At 32.8% G+C, this 22,309-nt stretch overlaps 1 protein-coding gene and 1 pseudogene across 9 annotated transcripts; one reads left to right on the top strand and one right to left on the bottom strand.

The window, feature by feature from the left end:
- Window positions 1-2,727: 2,727 nt before the first annotated feature.
- Window positions 2,728-20,747, top strand: LOC112727786 (serine carboxypeptidase-like 11). 9 transcript variants are annotated; one of them, XR_011868762.1, is made up of 15 exons: window positions 2,728-2,972; window positions 3,184-3,332; window positions 4,311-4,387; window positions 16,369-16,488; window positions 16,598-16,700; window positions 17,734-17,771; window positions 17,858-17,956; window positions 18,047-18,133; window positions 18,225-18,368; window positions 18,461-18,532; window positions 18,802-18,917; window positions 19,056-19,169; window positions 19,696-20,169; window positions 20,274-20,319; window positions 20,450-20,642. XR_011868762.1 is itself a non-coding variant. In XM_025777688.3 (14 exons), the coding sequence occupies exons 1-14, from the start codon at window positions 2,821-2,823 to the stop codon at window positions 20,531-20,533; spliced, it is 1,401 nt and encodes a 466-aa protein (XP_025633473.1). In that variant the 5' UTR covers window positions 2,728-2,820; the 3' UTR covers window positions 20,534-20,747. The 9 variants fall into 9 exon arrangements, 6 of the variants coding, with proteins under 6 accessions (XP_025633473.1, XP_072065631.1, XP_072065632.1 ...); XR_003165992.3 differs by having other exon boundaries at window positions 19,771-20,319; window positions 20,450-20,747; XR_003165991.3 differs by having other exon boundaries at window positions 19,696-20,319; window positions 20,450-20,747.
- On the bottom strand, window positions 11,792-13,124 carry LOC140177164 (uncharacterized; annotated as a pseudogene).
- Window positions 20,748-22,309: the final 1,562 nt, after the last annotated feature.

Here is a 22,309-nt window from a genome sequence, read left to right as displayed (position 1 = left end):
GTCCATACTGGCTGCAATTGCTGCAAGTCACAGAGGTACCCGTCCTTCTGTACTTCGTTTGAGATCTATTTTCATCAGGTTCTCTAATTCGCACCATTCTTGGTCGACCAGGTTTAACCCTGAAAACTGGGGGTATGATGGTATCACAGTTCACTTTCGGCCACATGTTCTCTCCATTAATTAGAGCAATTGATTTTCCATATGTTGCAAGGTATGCTGCTGGACTATAGTAGTTGCTGCAATACTCTTCAGGATTATCACCCTTTTCAAAGATGGCACTACATGCATGTGGGCATGGCATACCACTCAAATCCCAAAATCGACAGCTGCAAGTACCAGCTAACAGATCCACCACAAACCTTTCCATGATCATCCTATTTTTGTGATGTACCTCAAACTTCAGCTCACCTGCCCATCTAGCATGCCATTCCATACTTCTTGTTGCAATAACATCAAACCTCTTTTTTGGTTTAGGCAGAATGGATCCTTCATGCTTCTCAGCCTTCTTCTTTTTTTTCTGCAAATCTTGACATCCAGTAGCATCTGATCCACTCAAACATCGTTAGAATGGGCTTGTCTCTTACCTCAAGAATCCTGCCATTGAAAGCCTCTGATATGTTATTCATTAGCATATCACTCTTTGCCATAAACGTGAAATGGCTCTTTGTCCACAACTTTGGGTCCACTCCCATCAGTTTATCATAATAGTCTCTATTTTTTTCCTTGAGCAGATTCATTCTTCTCTCCCACTCTTCCATATAGGTAGCTTTAGCAATGGATAGGATTAGATCCCTCAAAACTGTCCCTCCACCATATGCCTTCTTACAGTTGGCATACAGATGCCTTAAACATAATCTATGCTCAACAGATGGTTCCATCTCAGCAAAAACTTGCATCAAACCCTATAACAACAAAAACAACAGTATCCAGTATCATTATTCAGTCAACAAAAACAATGCAAGTAGAATGAAATAGTTAGAATCATAAGTCATATTATTCAATGAAATAGTTAGAATCATAAGTCATATTATCTTTACTTTTTGTTGATCTGACATGAAAACCCATCTTCTTGATTCACCGATATCATCTAGCAACAAATCAAGGAACCATCCCCAGCTGTCCTTTATTTCCGCCTCCACTGCTGCAACTGCAATTGAAAAATAATTGTCATTAGGATCCCTCCCTACTGCAACTAGTAGCTGTTGACCATGGTCCCCTTTCAAGTGACACCCGTCCACTCCTATAATCGGCCTACAACCAGCCAAGAAGCCCTGCTTCACCGAATCGAGGCATATGTACATCCTCATGAATCGCGGTTGGTGTGTTAAAGATGGCCTATCCACAATAATACTAAGCTTGGACCCGGGATTTGCCCTTAAAATCTCAGCACAATAATCCCTCAATTTGGCATATTGTAGTATGGCCCTTCCATGTACTTCTTCCCTTGCTTTTCTCCTTGCCCAGTAAGCCTTTCCAACACTAACATTTGCCATATACTTATCCTGAATTGTTTGAATAATAGTGGCCAGCCGCATATCTTCTCCACGACTAATGTTGTTGACAATCTTTTTTTATATCCACTCACTAGAAGCAAGCCTACCACTATAACTCCTCCCACAGCTACGCTTGCCCTTCAAGGTTTTTATACTAAAACAATCAGATCCTCCTACCTTACTTGCAAAGCAAATCCACTTACACTTTCCTTTTTGTCCCTTACACACTACTCTGCACCTCAACTTGTCGTTCTTCTTGTACCTAACATCTCTCTCATTCAATAAGGCATGCTCCTTAATTGCATCTTTAAACTGGGACAGTGTTTTGAACTCCAACCCAACCTTAAACTCATACTCTCTACATATTTTCTCCCTCATCATACTTAGGAAATCTTTTTTTCTTAACCATGTCATCAGAATCTCCCTCGTAACTATCTATGTCTTCAGTTTCATAACCATCCAAAATATCTCCAATTTGTTCATCCATCTCTCCAGAAGCTTCATTATCCTTAGCACCCTTATCTGTTGTCCCTTCTTGATTTAGCGGGCCATTAAACTCACCGAACGCATTTGATTGTCCACCATCAACACCATCCTCTACATCGAACTCAAAGTAATCCTCATGTTCACCATCATCAGCACTGTCATCAAACCTATCCTCCTCAGTAGAGGGTTCTAATTTTAAAAATATATTAAAATTCAATATATATAATCAATTAAACCGTATTATTTTTGTCAAAAAATATATTAGATAAATTAATTTAATAAAAAAATTAATAAATCAAACATTTAATTAATCAATATTTATAACTACAATAATTTTATTATAGAAAATAACTAAAATACTCATATTATATATTCTAATTTTAAAAATCTTAAACCCAAACTTTATCACCACATACAAAAAAAAAATTAGAATATAAAATTCTCAAATAATAATAATAATAATAATAATAATAATAATAATAATAATAATAATATTTTAATTATTTTTTATAATAATAATATTATAATTATTTTTTATTAAAAATATTAATTTAAATCGATTAAAAATGTAATTTATCAATTTTTTAATTAAATTAATATATCTAATTTAATTTTAATAAAAATAATACGAATTAATAATTATATATATTAAATCTTAATTACTAAAAAAATCTTAAAATACCATTTTATCTGAGTGGCCCCAATCTAAAAATAACATGAAATAAACGAGTCATGTTATCAATTAGGTAGTAGGTGGGATCCGTGAATGCATTCATCTTTATAACTCATGGAAGACACCGAATACAGAGAAAAAGTAAAGTGACTCGAAGTAGTAGCAGCCATGGCTTCTAATAATCAAGTGCTGCTTCTTGCATTCACACTCACACTCACACTTTTCTTGCAGCTTCTACCATTTCAGATTGAAGGTATTGGTGCAAAAGTTGAAAACCTTCCTGGTTATGATGGACCCCTTCCCTTTCATCTTGAAACCGGGTACGTTCATTATTATCGTATCACCTGTCGTCTCAAAATCTTACTAAACATTCTTTTGAATAACAAATGAAGTAGAAAGATATCCGAAAACAATCAGAAACATGTATTATTCAACATTTTCTTTTAGTTAGTATATTTTTCCAATTCCATGCAGCAATTTTAACGAACAATGTTTGGATCTGAGGAAAAGTTATTATTATTATTGTTACAGGTATATTGGGTTGGGGGATTCAGATGATGACATGCAAGTTTTCTACTATTTTATTAAGTCAGAGAATGATCCTAAGAATGACCCTCTTTTGCTATGGCTCACTGGTGGCCCCGGTTGTTCTTCATTTTCCGGCCTTAGTTTTCAAATAGGTGATCTTCAATTCGCAATTTGTCTTTTCAAAAGTATAATTTTACAACCTTCTCTTCATTTAGAAATAAGAAATACAATTTAACTTATTTGACATGAATTTAATTTCAAAAATATTATTTGTATATCAAAATTAACGGTGTATTTTAACTCATTTTTTCACATATATTTTATATTTCAATGTATGTTTTATATTAATAGCTGATTTTAGCGATTAATTTTTGTGTACACGTAGTATGTGTGATTTAATTTTGATATATTTTTAGTATTAAGTAATTTTATATATACATTAAATTACGTAATACCATATTAATAAAAATTATTTTTTATATTAATTACATGAATAATCATCTAAAAAAATTGATATGATTGAATGAGTATATAAAACGTTTTAATAGTTTTTTATTTGATTATTTTAAAATGTGTTTAGATTTTTTTTTCATGAGCATGTTATTAAAAAAGAAAATTTAAAAAGCTAAAGACTATTTGAGATGCCATTTAGGCTTAGTTTGGTAAAGCTTTTATTTTTTAAAAGTAACTTATAAAAGTTAACTTTTAAAAGATGACTTTTTAAAAGTTGTAGCATTTATGTTTGATAAATCAAATAAAAAATAGCTTTTAAGAAACATAAGCAACATTAATAGTGTTTTGTAAAATAGCTTTTAAAATTTAAAAATATTATAATAGACATAAATGCAAACATTAAATTTAAAAATTAGTTAACATATGAGGTTATATTAGACTTTTAAATTTTAAAATTGAAAAGTACAAGCCAACTTTAAAAAGCTCTATCCTAAATGCTTTTAAAAGTACCCCAGTCTTTTAAGAGCTGCAAGTACAATCACATGATTTTTTTGATTTACCAAACACAAAATAAAGAACTTGAGCTTTTAATAAGTACAAATATTTCTTCGAAAAACTTTACCAAACTAAATCTTAATCTATCACGCTTACAATATATTTAATGAGATTTTGAGCAGGTCCAATGAAATTCAAAATTGAGGAATATGATGGGAGCTTCCCTAAGCTGATTCCAAGGCCACAGTCATGGACAAAGGTAAAAATATCCATCCAATATAATTATTTGTTCTGCTTCTAACTTAATCCATATTATGTAATAATAAATACTATTTAGAGTTAAGTACGATTTTAATTTTTAAGGTATATATTAAAAAAAATTTTTTTATATAAAATCGTCCCTAAAATTTAAAATTAAATTTTAAAATTATCTTTTTTATTATAAAATTTTTTAGTGTACTTATAATTTGATAAACTTCTTAATCTAGGCAAGAGTCTTGATTGATTTAATTTAGATGTCATTTTTTATTTTCTGCTTCTGTTTTAGATTTTCTTTCCATATGGGTCAAGAGATTAATAATTATAGAAAAATAAAGATGTAAATTTTACAAATTTTAAAATTAAATAATAATTTTTAACTAATAAAATATCAATAATTTAAAATTTAATTATTCTATTAGTCTCTATAATTTTATTAAATTTATAATTAAATTTTTATAATGACAAAAATATTTAAATTATCAAAATATTTTGTTTTCAGATTGAAAAAGTATAAGTAGACAATGAAAAAACTAAACAATATGAACAATGGATATAGCGGATGTTCAATTCAATAGGTATACAGATGATTATGTTCATTATTTTTAATTAGATGGTTATTTCTTTTAATTCGATATATCATACACAGTTAACAATGATTGGATATTCAATTTACTAGGAGTGCAGATGATTATTCTAATGTTAAGATCTAAAAAACAATTTAAAAATGGAGTGTTTTTTTACTTTATTGAATCAATTCTAAAATCTATTGTCACATTATTTACAAAATGATTCTCTATCTAGCAAAACTCTTTTAAATCAAAGATACCCGTTGAGTAATTAATAAAACTCTAAACGTGACTTTCTCTTGTTTTACATAATGACAAAATAATCCTCTCCCCTGTCCTTTGTCTTTCTTTCTCCCTCCAAAACCCTAACATTCCCAAAAGTTCACATTCGACTACAATAACAACACCACCACCGCCGCCACCACAGCAGCTGCAGTCAACAACGAAAACGTGTCAGCCTCCACCACCACGAACGGCAGCCCCAAGATGCACGAGTGTTCCACACGTCATAAGTCTTTCACTACCGGTGAGGAATTGAGTGGCCACAACCCACAAGTGCTGCCACTACAAAGCTGGCAACAACCACAACAATAACAGCGTCGTAGCGTATTTTGCCTTCGTGGAGCCTGTAGCCGAGGGTTCCCTCGTGGACAAATTCTTGAGGGGTGACAATGGATTTTGAAAATATGCATAATCGGCCAGCCCTTCATTGTAAATATTGTTCAGGAGAGAATTTCATGGAAGTTGATATTGACATAGGATCTTCCATGGTTAACAGTGCTGGCGTCCACTTGGTATTCGGTTACATCCCGAGCTTGATAGTTGACTTGGCTTTTCTTATTGAGAGCCAAGAGCAATCGGAATATCCAAAGAAGATTTTAGGCCCTTTCCCACATTCTTTATCTAGGTGCTCCGTATCAAGATGGCGCTGCTACTGCTACTAATTCTCAAGAAGCTAAAGTCACTTATGGCAAAGATAACCCAAATAACTTGACAAAATGGGAGTTAATGTAAAAAGCATGAATTTGACAATGTGGCTACATACAAGTAAATCTCCATAGTAGTTGCTGAGATTCGCGTGATTATCCAATGTAGTTCTCAAGTTCCGAGCACTCCATAGTGGTCCCTGCACATATTTTTGGTGATAAGTCATCACCGGAACGCTTACGTGGCGTCGTTTTGCCATGCTGGATGACTTCAACGGCTAGCTAAGCTGGCTCATTTCCAATTTATATTCATATTGGTCCTTTCCACTATATTTAACCCTAAATCTCCAAATTTTGATAAACAGGTACAAACAATTCAGTTATATTTGAAATTCTGCCTAAAAAATCAATCATAATCCAGTAACTAAGCTAAAGGAAAGAGGCACAATGCAATGAAGAAATAAGCAATCTTGGCACCTTTCTAAATTGGCACCTGAGCCAGGTGCTTAAAAGTCGATGGCATTGTAGCCTGAAAAAGAAGAAAAGCTCATATTTTCATTAACTAAAGAGAGAAAAATTAGAAGTTTAATTAGACAAAGTTTATAGCAAGACATTATTAGTACCTGAATCAATAGTGCCAAATTGTGGCCTCTGAAAGAAAATGCTACGATTCCAAGAGCATTCAAGACAAGAAACAAAGATGCAAAAGATGATGGCGATGACAAAGGTTCATAAGAGATGATGTAAGACCCAGATCTTCTAAAAAAGGGCTATCATTAGCTAATTTCAAATTCAGTGTTTCTGTAGTTTTAATTTCAGAAATTTCTCTGTTAAGGAAAATTAAGGCAAGTTTTGATTTATTGAATTTGAGATGAGTTATGATTATTATCCAATTTTATAATTATTGGATCATTTTCTATATTTGAATTATAAAGTTGATAGTTATGAAATAATAAGGATTTTATATGATTTGGATTAGATAAGTGATATTTTAAATATTAATGTTGCTATTTTGGAAAATGAAGAAATTAAGTATATTATTTCTAATTATTTGGTTGGGACATTTTATTAAAAATAATTTGTAAAATTGATGAGCAAATAGTATTTTCATACATTAATTTTATTGGGTTAAAATTTGCTCCTAATTATCATATTACCCCTATTTTTATTTGAATTTACAAAAATGTCCCTAACCCTAACTTTTGAAAGTGAAACCCAAATCCTTCCCAACCCAGCCGCCGCACTCAGCCTGCTTCCCTTCCTCCTTCCATTCACACAAATGCAACTCAATCAGAAGCAGCAGCAACGCTGCAATGAGAAAGAAGAGAAGCTGAAGGGGGGATTTGAGAGACGGAGGGTTCAGAGGGGAGGGAGACGCCGTCCTCCTTGTCGCCAGAACCGCGAAGAGCTTCGTCGCCATAACCGTGCCGTCACCCCTACCCAATCGTGGCTCTGCCAACCACCACCTCGTTCCGTCGCCTGAGGAGAATCGCAACGGCGAGAGGGAGAGCTCGTGCGCGAAGGGAGCGCGCAGGGGAGAGGAAGGAGGCGCTGTTTGGCCACCGCACCTCGCCGCCGTCGATGGAGATCTGGGAGTCGCCGTTAATCATCATTAAGCCGCGTCGAACCCAGGACTGCGGGCGTGAGGGATGCGATGTAGGAGCCCGGCACGAGAAAGAGGGAGCGCGCGTGCTCGCGCGAGGGGAAGGCGACGCTGCTGTCATCGCCGTTGCTGAGCTGCCGTCACCGTTCCTCCAGAACCGCCACTGTTGGGTCGCTCAGCGGCTGTCGCGGTGTTCATCGCGTCCCTGGTCATCGCCGGCTGTTCTGATGATGTCAAGGGGTTCAGGCCGCCGCCGGTGTCGCTGCCGGAGAAGGGAGCTGCATCTCTGTGATTCGGACCGCCGAGGATGGTTCTATGACTTCCGGGACCGCCGCCGGAGCTTTTGGCCATTTCTGTCGCTTGAGACCTTGCTGCCGTCGCCGGAAAAAGTATGCCGGTAAGGGTTTCGAATTTGATTTTCGTTTCTTATGAGATTCTGGAGTTTTATTGTTGCGGCATGTTGGTTTCAGTCACCGTTGCCGGAGTCGGGTCGCCGCTGCCGCTGGAGGTGGCTGCCGGGGCCACCGCCGAACTGGTTCAGAGACCACTGCTGTTTCGGTTCAGCCGCTCTTTCTTTAGTTCGGTAAGCGTTTCGATTTGAAAGCCCTTTAGTTACCGTTCTGTTATCATACGCTGAGGTTTGTGGCGTTAATTGCTATAAGATTGAGTTTCGGTTGTTGTATGTTGCGATTAGAGTTGTTGAGACTGTTGCGAAAGTGGCTTGGAGCTGAGGTTTTGGTTGCCGCCAGTTCAGTTTGAGACAGAAAGGACTTGATGAGGCATTTGGGTTATGAATTTGCGTTTTGAGGTAGGGGCGCTTTCCGAAAACTATAGTTTATTATTGGAATTATTACATATGGGTACTGATGTGAGGATGTGTATTTGGTGATTGTATCAGTCCTATGTATTATTTGATTGTTTTGTATGATTATGGGTGTTTGTTTGACTGGACTATTGTGTGGTTTTGTGAAACGAAATGCTTTTGAAGTTAATTCTTTTAAAGCTTTGAGATCGGGTTGAATTCGTTGGAAAATGATTTGAATTGAATGGATTTTTTTTTGAGAATGTGTAATATAGAATGCACTCTTGATTTCAGCCTGGCTGGCTTTAAATGAGCTGGTTTTTGATAAATGACTGTTGCTGAACCATTTCTTTAAAGCTTTAGAAATGAGTGTATTCGGCTGATAATGATTTGATTTTGAAACGGTTTTCTTGAAATATGGAATTGAGATGACTGTTGGATTTTTGGCTTGCCTTGGACTGATTTTTGAAGTTTGGACTGTTGGAAAAGGATTGTGGAATGGTTTTGTTGGGACCCGAACCTGGTGGCAAAGTCTAAGTTTTAGGGGAGGTGCTGCCGAAATTTCAAAAAAATCCGAGTCTTTATTGAAATGTTGTTTGGAGAATGATGAGTTAAAGACTTCTACTATTTTATTTGAATTATCAAGAAAAGGATGATTCATGCTTTTGAAATGAGTTAGTAAAAGGGGAAATTGTAATTTAGTCTTGCTTCTTAAGAAAGGCATTGTATCTCTTTCAAGAGAAAGTTATTTAGATGAAACTTGTGTTTTAAAGCTGTTTGAACGTGAAAAGGGTTTATGCCTTTGAATTTGACTTGGGGTTTCAATTAAAGAAGTTTCAATGACTTTGAAAGAACCTGAATGTCAATTGACAAGTTTCATTTTGAAATGTTTTGAGAAAGGTTTTAAGTACTCTTTGAATTCTGAATTCTTGCAAGACTAAGGCAATTTTGAATAGTGAAACGCTTTAGAATTTATCATGGGGGGTTGAAGTTGGTTTTGCCTAAGTAAAGGAAACGGCTTTGAAAGAAGTAAATGATTTACGTGACTCGGTTTGGCTTAGATCCTATTTTCTTACTCAAATCAGAAAGCCAATGTTTTAATGATTTTAAATGAATTTGGCGAAATGAGATATGTTATTCTCCCCTAAAGACTTGGGACTCTGCCGAGAAACTTTGTTATAAAATTCCATTGTTGAATGGATGATTTTGAATGTTTCACAATAAATCTTTAACTTGCCATGGTTATGGAAGTTTGGAAAGAGGATGCCGAGAGTGGCATTGTTTTCAAAGGGGAATTTACCTTGAGTAAAAGTGGCTTATGAGCCTGAGATGATTTGAGAAATGAGATCTTTAAAGCCAAGGCTGAAAAGAGTTGAAACTCGATTCCAAAGTGAAATGAATTGAGAAAATGATTTATGGCTTAAATGCCGACTTTATGAATTTAATGATGTTGAATGGTGGAAGTGCTGTTTTGTTGCGAGCCGGAATGGCTGTGTATGATTATACATATTGGTTGGTTCTGGATTGAACCGTGAGCTGGAATGGCTGTGTATGATATGAATATTGGCTGGTTCTGGATTGAACCGTGAGCCGGATGGCTGAGATGGATGTTGATCCATGGATGAGATTGAATGCATGTTTATGCTGAATCATTGATAAATGTGAATGTTGCACTTCCACTATCTGAGATACGAGTTTCCCTGGATAGTAGCAGTGGCTAGCCACCACGTGCTCCAGGTCGAGACTTGATACTCTGTTGACCCTATGTCGTAAGTGTGGCCGGGCACTGTGAAAGGCCCGGATGAGCTCGCCCCCGTAAATATTCACCAGTGAGGGTGATGGATATGGATCATGATTATGATCAAGTTTATGATGAGTATAACTCGAGTTGGGGATGCACGACAGAGGGACAGTCCAATGGTTAGCTACCAGGACTTGTCGGGTTGGCTCTATAACCGACAGATGATATCATCAGCCACTAGGGACAGGCATGCATCATATGCATTTGTGTGACATTGGTTGGGTGTGCATATTATACTTGGTTTGCCTATGTGATTAATTGCTAACTGTTCTACTTGTAATAACTGTTTGTTTGTGCTTGAACTTCCTGTTTGTGTTTGCATCTGGGACTCTGTTGGATTGTGGTGATTGGTTGTTGGTTGGATTGTTTGGGCCTAGGGCCGTGGTTGGAAAGAGATGAACGGATGGTTGATTTTGGTTTTTGTGTTTCTGGTTTGGAATAAAATTATGAAAGGCTATTTTGGTTCTGCATAGATAAACCGTTTTGAAAGGCTTTTGAGTTTTGAGAATTGAACGGCTCTTCTTTCCGAAAAGATTTCCGACTTTACTTTCATTGTAAACCGTTGTTTTTGAAAAGAGGCATAAGACGGTTATGAATCACTGGTGCGGTTATCTTCACGTATCCTATTACAGTAATTCCCAAAAACCCTCTACTGAGAACCCTTTCGAGGATGATGTTCTCACCCCCCCTACATTTTTCCCCTTTCAGGTTATGGGCACAGACGTCACGAGAAGTTTATTTAGTTGTTGAGATGCTCTGTATTGTTTTAGACTATTATTTGTACCCTCGCTTTTATCTTGAGATATTCTGTAAGAGGGATAGGAATTGTATTGTCTAATGCTTGTGATATCATTTATATGTATGTATATATATATATATATATATATATATATATATATATATATATATATATATATATATATATGGATGTACTCTTTATGAGTTTTGTAAGTTGTATGGTATCTATGGATGTATGTTATTGGATGAAAATATTTTGGGAGCGGTATTGCGGTTTAAAGATTTAAACAGGCTCATATTTTAGTATTAAATAATGTAAAAGTCGTCGTAATGTCCGAGCTATCAAAGACGCGCAGCCGGAAGCGTGAGCTTTGGTAGTTAGGATATTACAGATGAAGGGTGGCCTTTGTTGGCTCACAAATAGAACCCAACCCATGGTGGAGTAAGTGATTGTTGTCACAGCACCTATGAGTGAGAGCCCTGCAATTGAATTGAGGTTTGGAAGCTGAGCAGGACAATGGATAGAAAAGTGAAAACCAGGTACCACTCCACTGTGGTTAAATTATTTGAGGTACACGTTGGACCACAAACTATTTGGAAGACGAGTTTCATAGTTTTCCCTCCTATAAGGATCAATGCAGTTGCAGTTTCTGCTGATAAATAAACAGTTGGGAAGAGAGCAAGCCACACCCCTAATCTTTTTCCTGAAAAAGCAAGGTTGAAACCTTTTCAAATCATGCAATAAAAGTTTTAGGACTGTTATATGCATATGAATCTTCAATTAACTTGGTTTGAGTACCCAACACAGTTTTTTTAGGATCAATTATATGTAAAGCATTCTTGCATTATTAATTATGCAACTTTACATAACAATGTGATATAATAAATAAACTATATCAAATAAACTCACCAAATGTTGCTTGAGCAAGCTCCATATATCTGTTGTACCTTTTTCCAGGAACAGCTTCATGCAGCTGAACCAAAAGCCATAAAGTATACAGTTGCCAACAATATACTATGGTTAAAGAAAGGATTCCCCAAACTATCCACGAAAATCTCAGCTAAAGGCTTAATCCAAATCAAAGCAGTAAATATAACAAACAGTTGGTTTGCATAAAGGATGGTGTGACCAAACTATTCACAAGTGATCATGGACAAATTGCAACGAATCTTATTAGTTCCAAGCCAAAAGGAATGTGCAATTCTAGCAACAGGAATGAACAACACCAATGAAAGGAATCCCATGAATGCAGCAAGGAGAACCTTCCAGAACCCATCAAGACCAACAAAATGGAGGTCTAAAAGCAACGAAGTGGTGTGATCCAAACCCAAAATTCCCACAAAAATCTCAAAAACACCAAAAAGAACACTGAGTTGCTTCTCTGATCTCTTGGACGCGGATCTCTAGAAAAGTGAGTTTCGCAAGCATCATGACCCACATGTAAAGGCTCAAACTTGACAACAGAATCGGAACGAAAGCACCACTCACGAAGAAGCCAGAATTGATATCGGAACCCAAGTAAGTGTGAAGGAAGAGGGAAGAGAAGGTAACGAAGGAGACGGTGAACGCAACGCAGTATTGATCGATGTAGAGGCGAGATTGAAGGTGAGCATGGTCGAGCCTGAGCCTAAAGATCTGGGCATTCTTCTCGTCGAAATCGAGCTTGTCCTTATTCTTGGGCTGCTTTCTGAGGTCGGGAGCAGGGCCTTCGGGGGCGCTAGGGCGGCAAATGGTAGCACGAAGGCCGTCGGACGTGCAGGGTTGGGCATTGGGGTGATATAGGTTTGGAGAGTATAGAGGAAGAGAATTGGAAACCTGAAGAATGCGATGAAGAACGTGAGGAAGAGGGAGAGTGAAGCGTTCAGGAGTGGGGCTTTGTACAATAACACCAACTGCGAGGGACCAATGTGGGTATAGTGGGAGGGACCAGCGTGGCAAAACGACGCCTCGTAAGCACTCCGGTAATGACTTATCATCAGAAATATATCCAGAGACCACTATGAGTACTCGAAATTCTATCTGGAGGACTACAATAGAAAAATCGAGATCTCGAGGATTACATTGGATAATCATGCAAATCTCAATAACTACTATAGAGATTTACTCGCCTACATATACATTGGAGTTTGGAGATTAAAGTTCATCCTTGAAAAGCAAATTTTGTTTCTGATTTACTTATTTCCTTATATCTTAGTAATAATATTATTGATGTTCCCTCATCAATATTATGAATATGCATTATTCTGCTTTCATGTAGAAGAAGGGAAGAGAAGAGAAAAACGCTGAAGGGGATTAGGATTAGGCTAGTGCTAGGTTATGTAAAGTGAAAACAATGGTTATAATAGTAATTTCTTAACTTATAAATTAAAATAATTAATAAGGACTTAATTAAAAAAATTAAAATAATTTAAAGATTTAATTAAAAAATATAAAAATTTAATTGTAAATTTGGTAAAATTATAAGGACCAATTGAGTAATTAGATCATAATTTAAATTGTTAATTTTATATTAAAAATAAATATTTAAATAATCTCATAATTAATTTAATTAATGTCCTAACTTATAAATTTAAATCATTTTGGAATAAAATTTTAAAATAAATAAAAGGGTAAAACACTTATATAAATCAAAAGCAACCCAATATTACCTGAATCACTCAAACCAAAGAACGTTACTTGAATGCCTTCATGTATATATCTATGTAAATTGAATTTACTAAATTCGATTTGCGCATTTTAGTAGTAAATCGAATTAACCTGTATCGAATTACATGGAGCACTATATTTAAACATAAATCGAATTCATATAATTCAAATTAACTATTGTGACACTAAATCAAATCTAGTTGATTCGATTTACGTACTATCTGTACAGATTATTGACATTTACTATTTTAAGTTAATTTTTTATTAACTTTAAAACATAAATGTTAATAAGAAAATACCCCCATTTGAATCCAAATGAAATATCAAAAAAATCAAAACGAATAAGAATAGAAATTCAACTTTTGTATTTTAGTTCAAATTCTGGAAAATTTACATTTTTATAAACTTATAAATTTAAAATAGAATAATAAACGATTTCTAAAAATTTATTAAAAATCATCATTTGACTCATTAGCATCTAAAGAATCGTTACCGGGACTTTTGATGTTAAAAAAGTTAATATAAAGTATAGCCCTCTAAAGTGACATAGAACTTAAAACTTGAATTTTTTCAAAATCAGAAATAACAGATAGTTATATATTATAAAATGACCAACTATATTTATACAATATGTAAATTGAGAAATAATTAAAATGACCAACTACATTATAAAATGACCAACTATGCATATTTATATATTGATATAATATTTTAATTATAATTTAATTGATATAATATTTTAAAGGTTTAATTACTCTGTTGATTCTTATAGTTTCACCAAATTTTTAATTAGGTCCCATATACTTTTTTTTCCTTTCAAATGAGTCCCTACACTGTTTTAATTTTGTAATTACGTCCTTTTCATGTTAAAAATATTAAAATTAACATAATATTTTTATCAAAATACATGCTGTCAAAGATTTAATTAAGTTTTTAATTATAAATACCTTCAATTTACGAAGAAATAGTCAATTAACTCTAATATTTTTTACATTAGGAATGACTTTATTACAAAATTAAAGCAGTGTAGGGACCCATTGAAACAGTGATGAACCCAAAAAAATTATGTTTGGGGGGCAAAAATAATATACATTACTATCAAAAGATATATTAATCTATATTCAAAAAAATAAAAATGCACATTACTTATTCGAATAAAAAAAGCCAAAAATTACATATAATAAAATAGAACAAAAGATATTTTTTAAAATATATTTCCATTATTATTTCTATAAATAAAAAATATATATTCTAAATTAGTAAATTGATCAATTGACTTTAGAAATTTATATGCAACATAATTACATATAATAAAATAGAATGAAAGATAAACAAATAAATAATAAGGATCACTAAATTGAGAATAAAATAAAATATATAAATTTATAAAGAGAATAAAAAATTAGATTAATACCTAAACTATAATTGCTTGAATTATAATTTGTAATTGAAAATATCAAAAAGAAAAACAATAAAATTGAAAGATATATAGAGTTATAAAGAGTTATATTAAAAAAATAGAAAACTTAAAATTTACCTTTTAATGAAGAATAGATGATCACTAGAAAAGGAATAGAAAAAGAAGGTTGAAACTAAGAAGAGAATTTAAGAGAATAAAGGAGTGATGACAGCTGAAATTTGAGAATAAGAGAAGACTAAATTTGATTAGGTTAACTAATAGTCAAAATGATAGAAAGATAAAGTGGATTTGAGACTTTAAATAATTGGGCTAAATTTATTTATAATGGGGTCATTTAAAATTTAAAATGGGGGTATATTATATATGTATATATTAAAAAAAAAAAATAGTGGGGGCAAATGCCCCCTATTTCACTACCTGAGTCCGTCCCTGCATTGAAAGGAAAAAAAGTATAGGAACCTAATTAAAAATTTGGTGAAACTATAAAGACCAATAGAATAATTAAACCTATTTTAAAATAACCAATTACATTATAATAATTAAAATATTATATTAATTAAATTATAATTAAAATATTATATCAATTTACATATTGATATATCAATATGTAAATATATATAGTTGGTCATTTTAATTATTTCTCAATTTACATGTTGTATAAATATAGTTGGTCATTTATAATATATAATCATCTGTTACTTCTGACTGACTCTGAAAAAAATTTAAGTTTTAACTCTTATAACATCTTAGAAGGCTATACTTTATATTAATTTTTTTAACATTAAAAGTCCCGACAATGATTCTTTAGAAACTAATGAGTCAAATGATGATTTTTAATAAACTTTTTAGAAATGTTTATTGTTCCGTTTTAAATTTATAAGTTTATAAAAATGTAAATTTTCTGAAATTTTTTGAACTAAAACACAAAAGTTGAATTCTATTCTTATTCGTTTTGATTTTTTGATATTTTATTTGGATTCAAATGAGGGTATTTTTTTATTAATATTTATGTTTTAAAGTCAATAATCTGTACAGATAGTAAATTGAATAAAGCTAATTCGTTTTACTATATATGTGAAGTAGTAGTAAATCAAATCAACTGGATTCGATTTAGTATTACAATAGCTAATTTGAATTATATGAATTCGATTTATGTTTAAATATAGTGATCCATGTAATTCAATACACATTAATTCGATTTACTACTAAAATGTGCAAATCGAATTCAGTAATTTTGATTTACATAGATATATACATGAAGTTAAAGACATTATTCAAGTAATGTTTTTAGTTTTAAATGATTCAGATAATATTGGATTGTTTTTAGTTTATATAAGTATTTTACCCTAAATAAAATATACTGAAAATGACATAATTTTAAACTAATTTTCAAAAAAAATATATATCCAGTAATACTCGGGTTAATAAAATTAACTGTTTTATGCTATGTTCATTGCTTTTCTTTTCTCTTCTCAGGTGGCTAACATTATTTTTGTGGATTTGCCAATGGGAACGGGATTCTCTTACGCCAAAAATATCCTTCCCCATCGAAGTGACTGGAAATTTGTTCATCAAACCCATCGATTTATTAGAAAGGTAAAGTCACTATGCTTACGAACATGTCACTTCCAACTTGATGAGTGCTTTATAACTACTTTGATAATGTAGTAATAAAGTTATGGTATTTATATCGTAATATTTGTAGTGGCTTGCTGAGAACCCGGAATTTCTTTCAAATAAGTTCTACATGGCAGCTGATTCATACTCCGGCATTCCTGCTCCTCCTATTACTCAAGAGATCGCCGATGGTAACGAATTATTAATTATTAATACTTAAAGTTAATATGTTGTTTTTTCAAACTCCATAAACTTGGAGAAAAGATCCAAATGACTAATATGAAAACAAATATAATTATTTATATTTTTACTGAAAAATAATCTAACATTACAGCAGCAGCAGAGGATCGTGCTTAGAAAGAATGTTGGTCTGCTGTCCTTGTTTGTTGTTTTTTCTTTTTTTTTTGATGGAGGCCATTTGATCTTGTTGTACTATTTGAATTAGCACCATCTAATTCTTCCTTTGACTCCAAGTTGTGATCTTTTTTCCTCCAACCATTAGATGAAAAATTCATTTTGATTTGGATTGAAGAGAATCCATTTTCTTTGCAACTTCTTCTTTTACCCGAAACTATTTGGACAAGTTGCACTAGCTGTAAACCTTCATGAATGTCTTTGTTGAATCAGAAAACATAACAATTTGTAACTTAAAACACACATCAAACAAATTTTAGACTTTTAATCCAACTAAATATCAATATTTATCATGACCAAAAGTTAATATGTTGTTTTTTCAAACTCAACAAGAATCAATAGCAAAAATCTTCATAATTTATGAAAATAATAAGGCTGACATTGTTTCTTAATCATATTACTTAGTTACTATATATATGGTTACCATATAAAAAGTTTGACTCAGACATAATTATGGTCAAATTTAGAGTAAATAATCATTTTGGTATATGAAAGATTTTGATTTTGACAAAATAAACTTTGATATTTGTTTTTGACAAAATGAATTTTCAAATATCAGTTTTTTTTTTTTTTTCTGTTGACAAAATGGACTAAATCATTAACCCTTTACTTTGGATAGTTAAACTATTTTGTCAAATAAAACTGATATTTGGAGATTTATTTTATCAAAAATAAAAGTTAAGATCCATTTTATCAAAATCAGAAACTTTCGAGTACTAAAATAGCTATTTATTCTTAAACTTACTATTATTGTCTGCATCAATAATTGAACATAACTAACTATGATTACTAAATTTCCTTACCCAACAGGAAATGAAAGAGGTCTCGAACCCTGGATAAATCTCCAGGTTTGTAATCAGTTCCTCTGCCTATGTTTTTAAAAATGACTCTGAACTCTGTACCATGAAGCCTAAATTGTTCTTAAATTTTACAGGGATATATACTAGGAAACCCTCTAACATCAAGAGAAGAAGATAATGATCGGATCCCTTATGTTCATGGAATGGGACTTATCTCTGATGAACTCTATTGGGTAATAATATTTTTCTTCAAGCATTCACTGAAAGTGATTATTAGAATGAAATGCCAGTGATTCTAACATATTTGTTATCTATGGATACAGTCCTTGAAGAAAAATTGTAAAGGGAACATTATAAATGTGGATTCCACAAATAAATTGTGTGTAAATGACATGGAATACTATCATGAGGCAAGTGATGATGACTGTCCTAATAAATTTTACTATATGATATTTATTTATATACTTCTTTCTAATCTTTCTTATTTCTTATCTTTTCCAGCTCCTTGAAGACGTTGAATTGTACAATATTTTGGAGATATATTGTGTTCATCTTCATGATCCTGTCAAAGGAACAAGATGGAGCCCCAGAAGATCTCTATCTGAGAAGATAAAGGCTTATCCGGTGCCCGATATTCGCTGTCCGGTACCTTTTTTCCCTTTTTACATCTCTTTTATAGTTTCATACACATCTTGGCCAAAGTATTTTCAAAATATGATCTGATATTTCTATTGTAGATTTATGATTACTTCCTTTGTACGGAATGGATGAACAATCCAGCTGTCCGCAGCGCATTGCATATTCGAGAGGTTTGAAAGATACAATGATACTCACTCTAAGAATTTTTCCCCCCTGATATTATTTACTGCTTTTTATTAATTATTGTTGTTTCAATGTTTGTATCGCCACTTTTATTAACCTTTAAAGTGTTGCAACTTGACTTAAAAGGATTATTTAGTATTTTACAATACTGTTGTTTCAGGTTCAATTACAGTGTGTGCTTTAAATTTGATTCAAACAGAGAGCAATGAAGTGTTAACATTTAATGGATTATATCATACATATTAATGTTCTGCAGGGAACTATAGAGAAATGGAAAGTATGTTATAGCGACAATTATGTACATGACATCCGTAGCAGCGTTCCGTTTCATGCAAATCTCAGTGCAAAAGGCTACCGTTCCTTGATTTACAGGTGAAGATTATCACATTCTAAATTAGTTCCTATTTGTCTGAAAACTTGTGTAGTTTCCCAAAAAGAAAGAAAAAAAAATTTCTTTCTTTCACCTCTCTTGTAGCCATTAGGAACTAACTGATTTTGTGATGTTTACAGTGGAGATCACGACGCTGTGATTCCTTTCTCGTCGACTCAACGATGGATAAGGTCTCTAAATTACTCGATCGTGGATGATTGGAGGCCGTGGTATTTAAATGACCAAGTTGCGGGGTAAGATATGAAACTTTTATAATCTTAGGACTAATTCGATGCATATCTGGACTTCATTTAAGAGTTACCATTGGATAATGTGTTGTTGCATGCACAAGGCAGAAATTGAATCTGGACACTTGCTTAAACGAACTATTAGATTAACCTAAATTAAATTTTTTTGAATCTTGTTATTAACTAAAAAAAGGGAATAATTCTATTGTACATCTTATTTTTTAATATAGTTTTTCAAAAATACTATTTGTACACTAAAATTAGCTACTATTTATTTGTATATAAATACATACAAATATATTAAAATCAGCTACTAAAATTAGTCATTAATATAAAATATACATTGAAATATAAAATATACATTAAAAATAAATTAAACTATACATATATTTATATAAAAATATATAATAGCTAATTTTAGTGTATAAATAATATTTTTGTCCAACATATATTTTACTAGGAATTGATTTTAGTATATATCTACCATAGTTGATAATTTTTTTATATAGTGTTAGTTGGAAATCTTCTTTAGGGTAAAAGGCTGGTTTAGCTCAACAATTGATAGATTGCGTTATATTGTCTGCTTCGTTCTATTTGCCGCTAAAAGCGATGTCGCAAGATCAATTGTTTTTTCCTGCTGTCGGAAGATCGGTTGTTGAGGCCTGAAGGAAAATGCTGGATAGTGTACTTCCTGTAAAGACTGTAAAGAGAAGCCCGAACGAAACGGATGGCTATCAGGTGCAACTTCTAGAGGTTGCTTTTAACTGTAAGTCGAAAAGGTCTTGGCAGGTGAAGGTGTGGGATCAGACACACACCGTTTGAGACTCGGAGGCAAACCAGAGGCCGAGGCACCCCTCTCTTTCAAGCTCATGGACGATCGAGTGGCTGAACTGTCACAGCTAATTGAAGTGCTAGTCCAGCAACTGCAGTTGTCTTTCTGTTTGCAATTGAATCACTAAAGTTGGAGGTTGCTATTGACTCAGCCGTAGATGGGATTCATACTAAGGCAAGCTCTTGAAATTAAACCCAAACAACGGGGAAGGAGTACTAACCACACCATGAAAAGCATGCATCTAAAAAACTTTATGAACAAATGTGTCTTTCATGCAGATACACGAGGACTTACTCGAATCAAATGACATTTGCAACTATAAGGGTAAGAAACTAAGAATACACTTTAAACTCTTAATATCACTATTTATAATTTCTCATGTTTTAACGAAAGATTCAAGTCTTTTCAATTAGAGAGGTTGCTGATTTTTTTTCCTCATCTTATTTAATTGCAGGGTGCAGGACATACATCTCAGGAGACTAAGCCAGACGAAGGTTTTGCCATGTTCGCTAGGTGGATATCTAATAAGCCTCTTTAACTGAGCAACAAAGACGGCATATATTTTTTAGGAGAATGCTAGGGGACAATGACTTTGTTGAACAATATGAACAACCACCAATCAAATAAAAACACACCATATTTCCAAATTAACCCTCTAAATTTTAATATTAAACTAACCATCCATACACTAGTAAAATGAACATCCGATATATCTATTGTTTATATTATTTAATATTTTCATTGTTTACCTATATTTTTCTTTTTTTAATCTTGGATTTTCATTGCTGTTTCTCTCCAGAATGAGCCCACATGCGTGTTTAATGCTTGACACAAAAAAAACGTCGACGCCATTAGTCACAAAACCGCGGTGATGTTTTGATCAAAACGTCGACGTTACCGACATTTTTTACGGACGAGAGACACATTTTGACCAAATTTTACTTTAAAAAATATATAAATAATAAAACGTCATTGATGTTTTTATTTTTATGAGTAAAAGACAAATAGCTCCTGACCTTTTTTTCTACGGACATTTTTGTTTCTAATCATTGAAAAATATTTTTAAGTTTTTGACGTCCTTAAAAGTTGGACGGATCAGTCCTTCCGTCCAAATGTCTCCATCAGACTCAACGGAAAAGTCTGATGTGGCTCCCGTAATGCTTGTCACGCGTACACGTATATGTCGCCTTCGCCTGGCAGACTTCCCTTTGACGCGTACACGCGTACGCATCGCTATGAATTCTCCACTTTGCCCTAAATTTTTCACTTTGCATGCTTTTTTTTTTCATTTCTTTCAAGTCATTTTTATGTTTAAAACTTTAAATCACTCAAACAATAAAAAAATGAACAAATTTCATACAAATATAATATATAATAATTACAACCAACAACATATATCATATGAACAAAAAAATTATAATAAATAAATAAAATTTATATGAATAAAATCAAATAAAAAAATAAAAAAATTTATACACCACATAAATATAGTATAATAAAGGATAAAAAAAAGAATTTATATAAACAAAAAATAATAAAAATATCATAAAAATTAATAAAAATAAGAATTTATATTAATAATAGTTGTCATATGAATAAAAAAATGCAATAAAAATATAACATTAGAACACTAAAAAAATAATATTAAAATATTTATCATAAAAATAAAAAAATACAATAAAAACATAAAAATTAAAATATGAAAGAAAGTACTAAAAATAATAAAAAAAATTAAAATATTTATCTTAGCGTGATTGAAATAAATCCAAAAGATTCTGATAAAAAAAAATTTGGAACGAAGAACATACACAAAGAATTACGGTAAAAGTTATATGATTACTTGCATCTTTTTTATAGAAGAAAATGAAGGGTAGAATTGGTAGAAAAGGAATGAATTTTCCATCTAATTTATTCATTTTTTTGGTTTGAGTGATTTAAAGTTTTGAAGGTAAGAATGACTTGAAAGAAATGGAAAAAGTATGCAAAGTCAAAAATTTAGGGCAAAGTGGAGAATTCATGGCGACACGTACGCGTGAACGTAGAGGGAAGTCTGCCAGATGACGCGTACGCGTGACAAGCATTACGGGAGCCACATCAGACTTTTCCATTGGGTCTGACGGAGGCATTTGGACGGAGAGACTGATTCGTCCAACTTTTAAGGACGTCAGGGACTTAAAAGTATTTTTCAACGGTGATGAACGAAAATGTCTGCGGAAAAAAAGGTCAGGGCCTATTTGTTTTTTACTCTTTAAATTAAAAACAACGATTTTATTAGGGAAACAATGACTTTCTAATTAATGTAAACAATGGATTT

Source organism: Arachis hypogaea, chromosome 12 (genome assembly GCF_003086295.3).
Source record: "Arachis hypogaea cultivar Tifrunner chromosome 12, arahy.Tifrunner.gnm2.J5K5, whole genome shotgun sequence".
NCBI classification, from domain to species: domain Eukaryota; kingdom Viridiplantae; phylum Streptophyta; class Magnoliopsida; order Fabales; family Fabaceae; genus Arachis; species Arachis hypogaea.
This window is presented reverse-complemented; position numbering and strand designations above follow the sequence as displayed.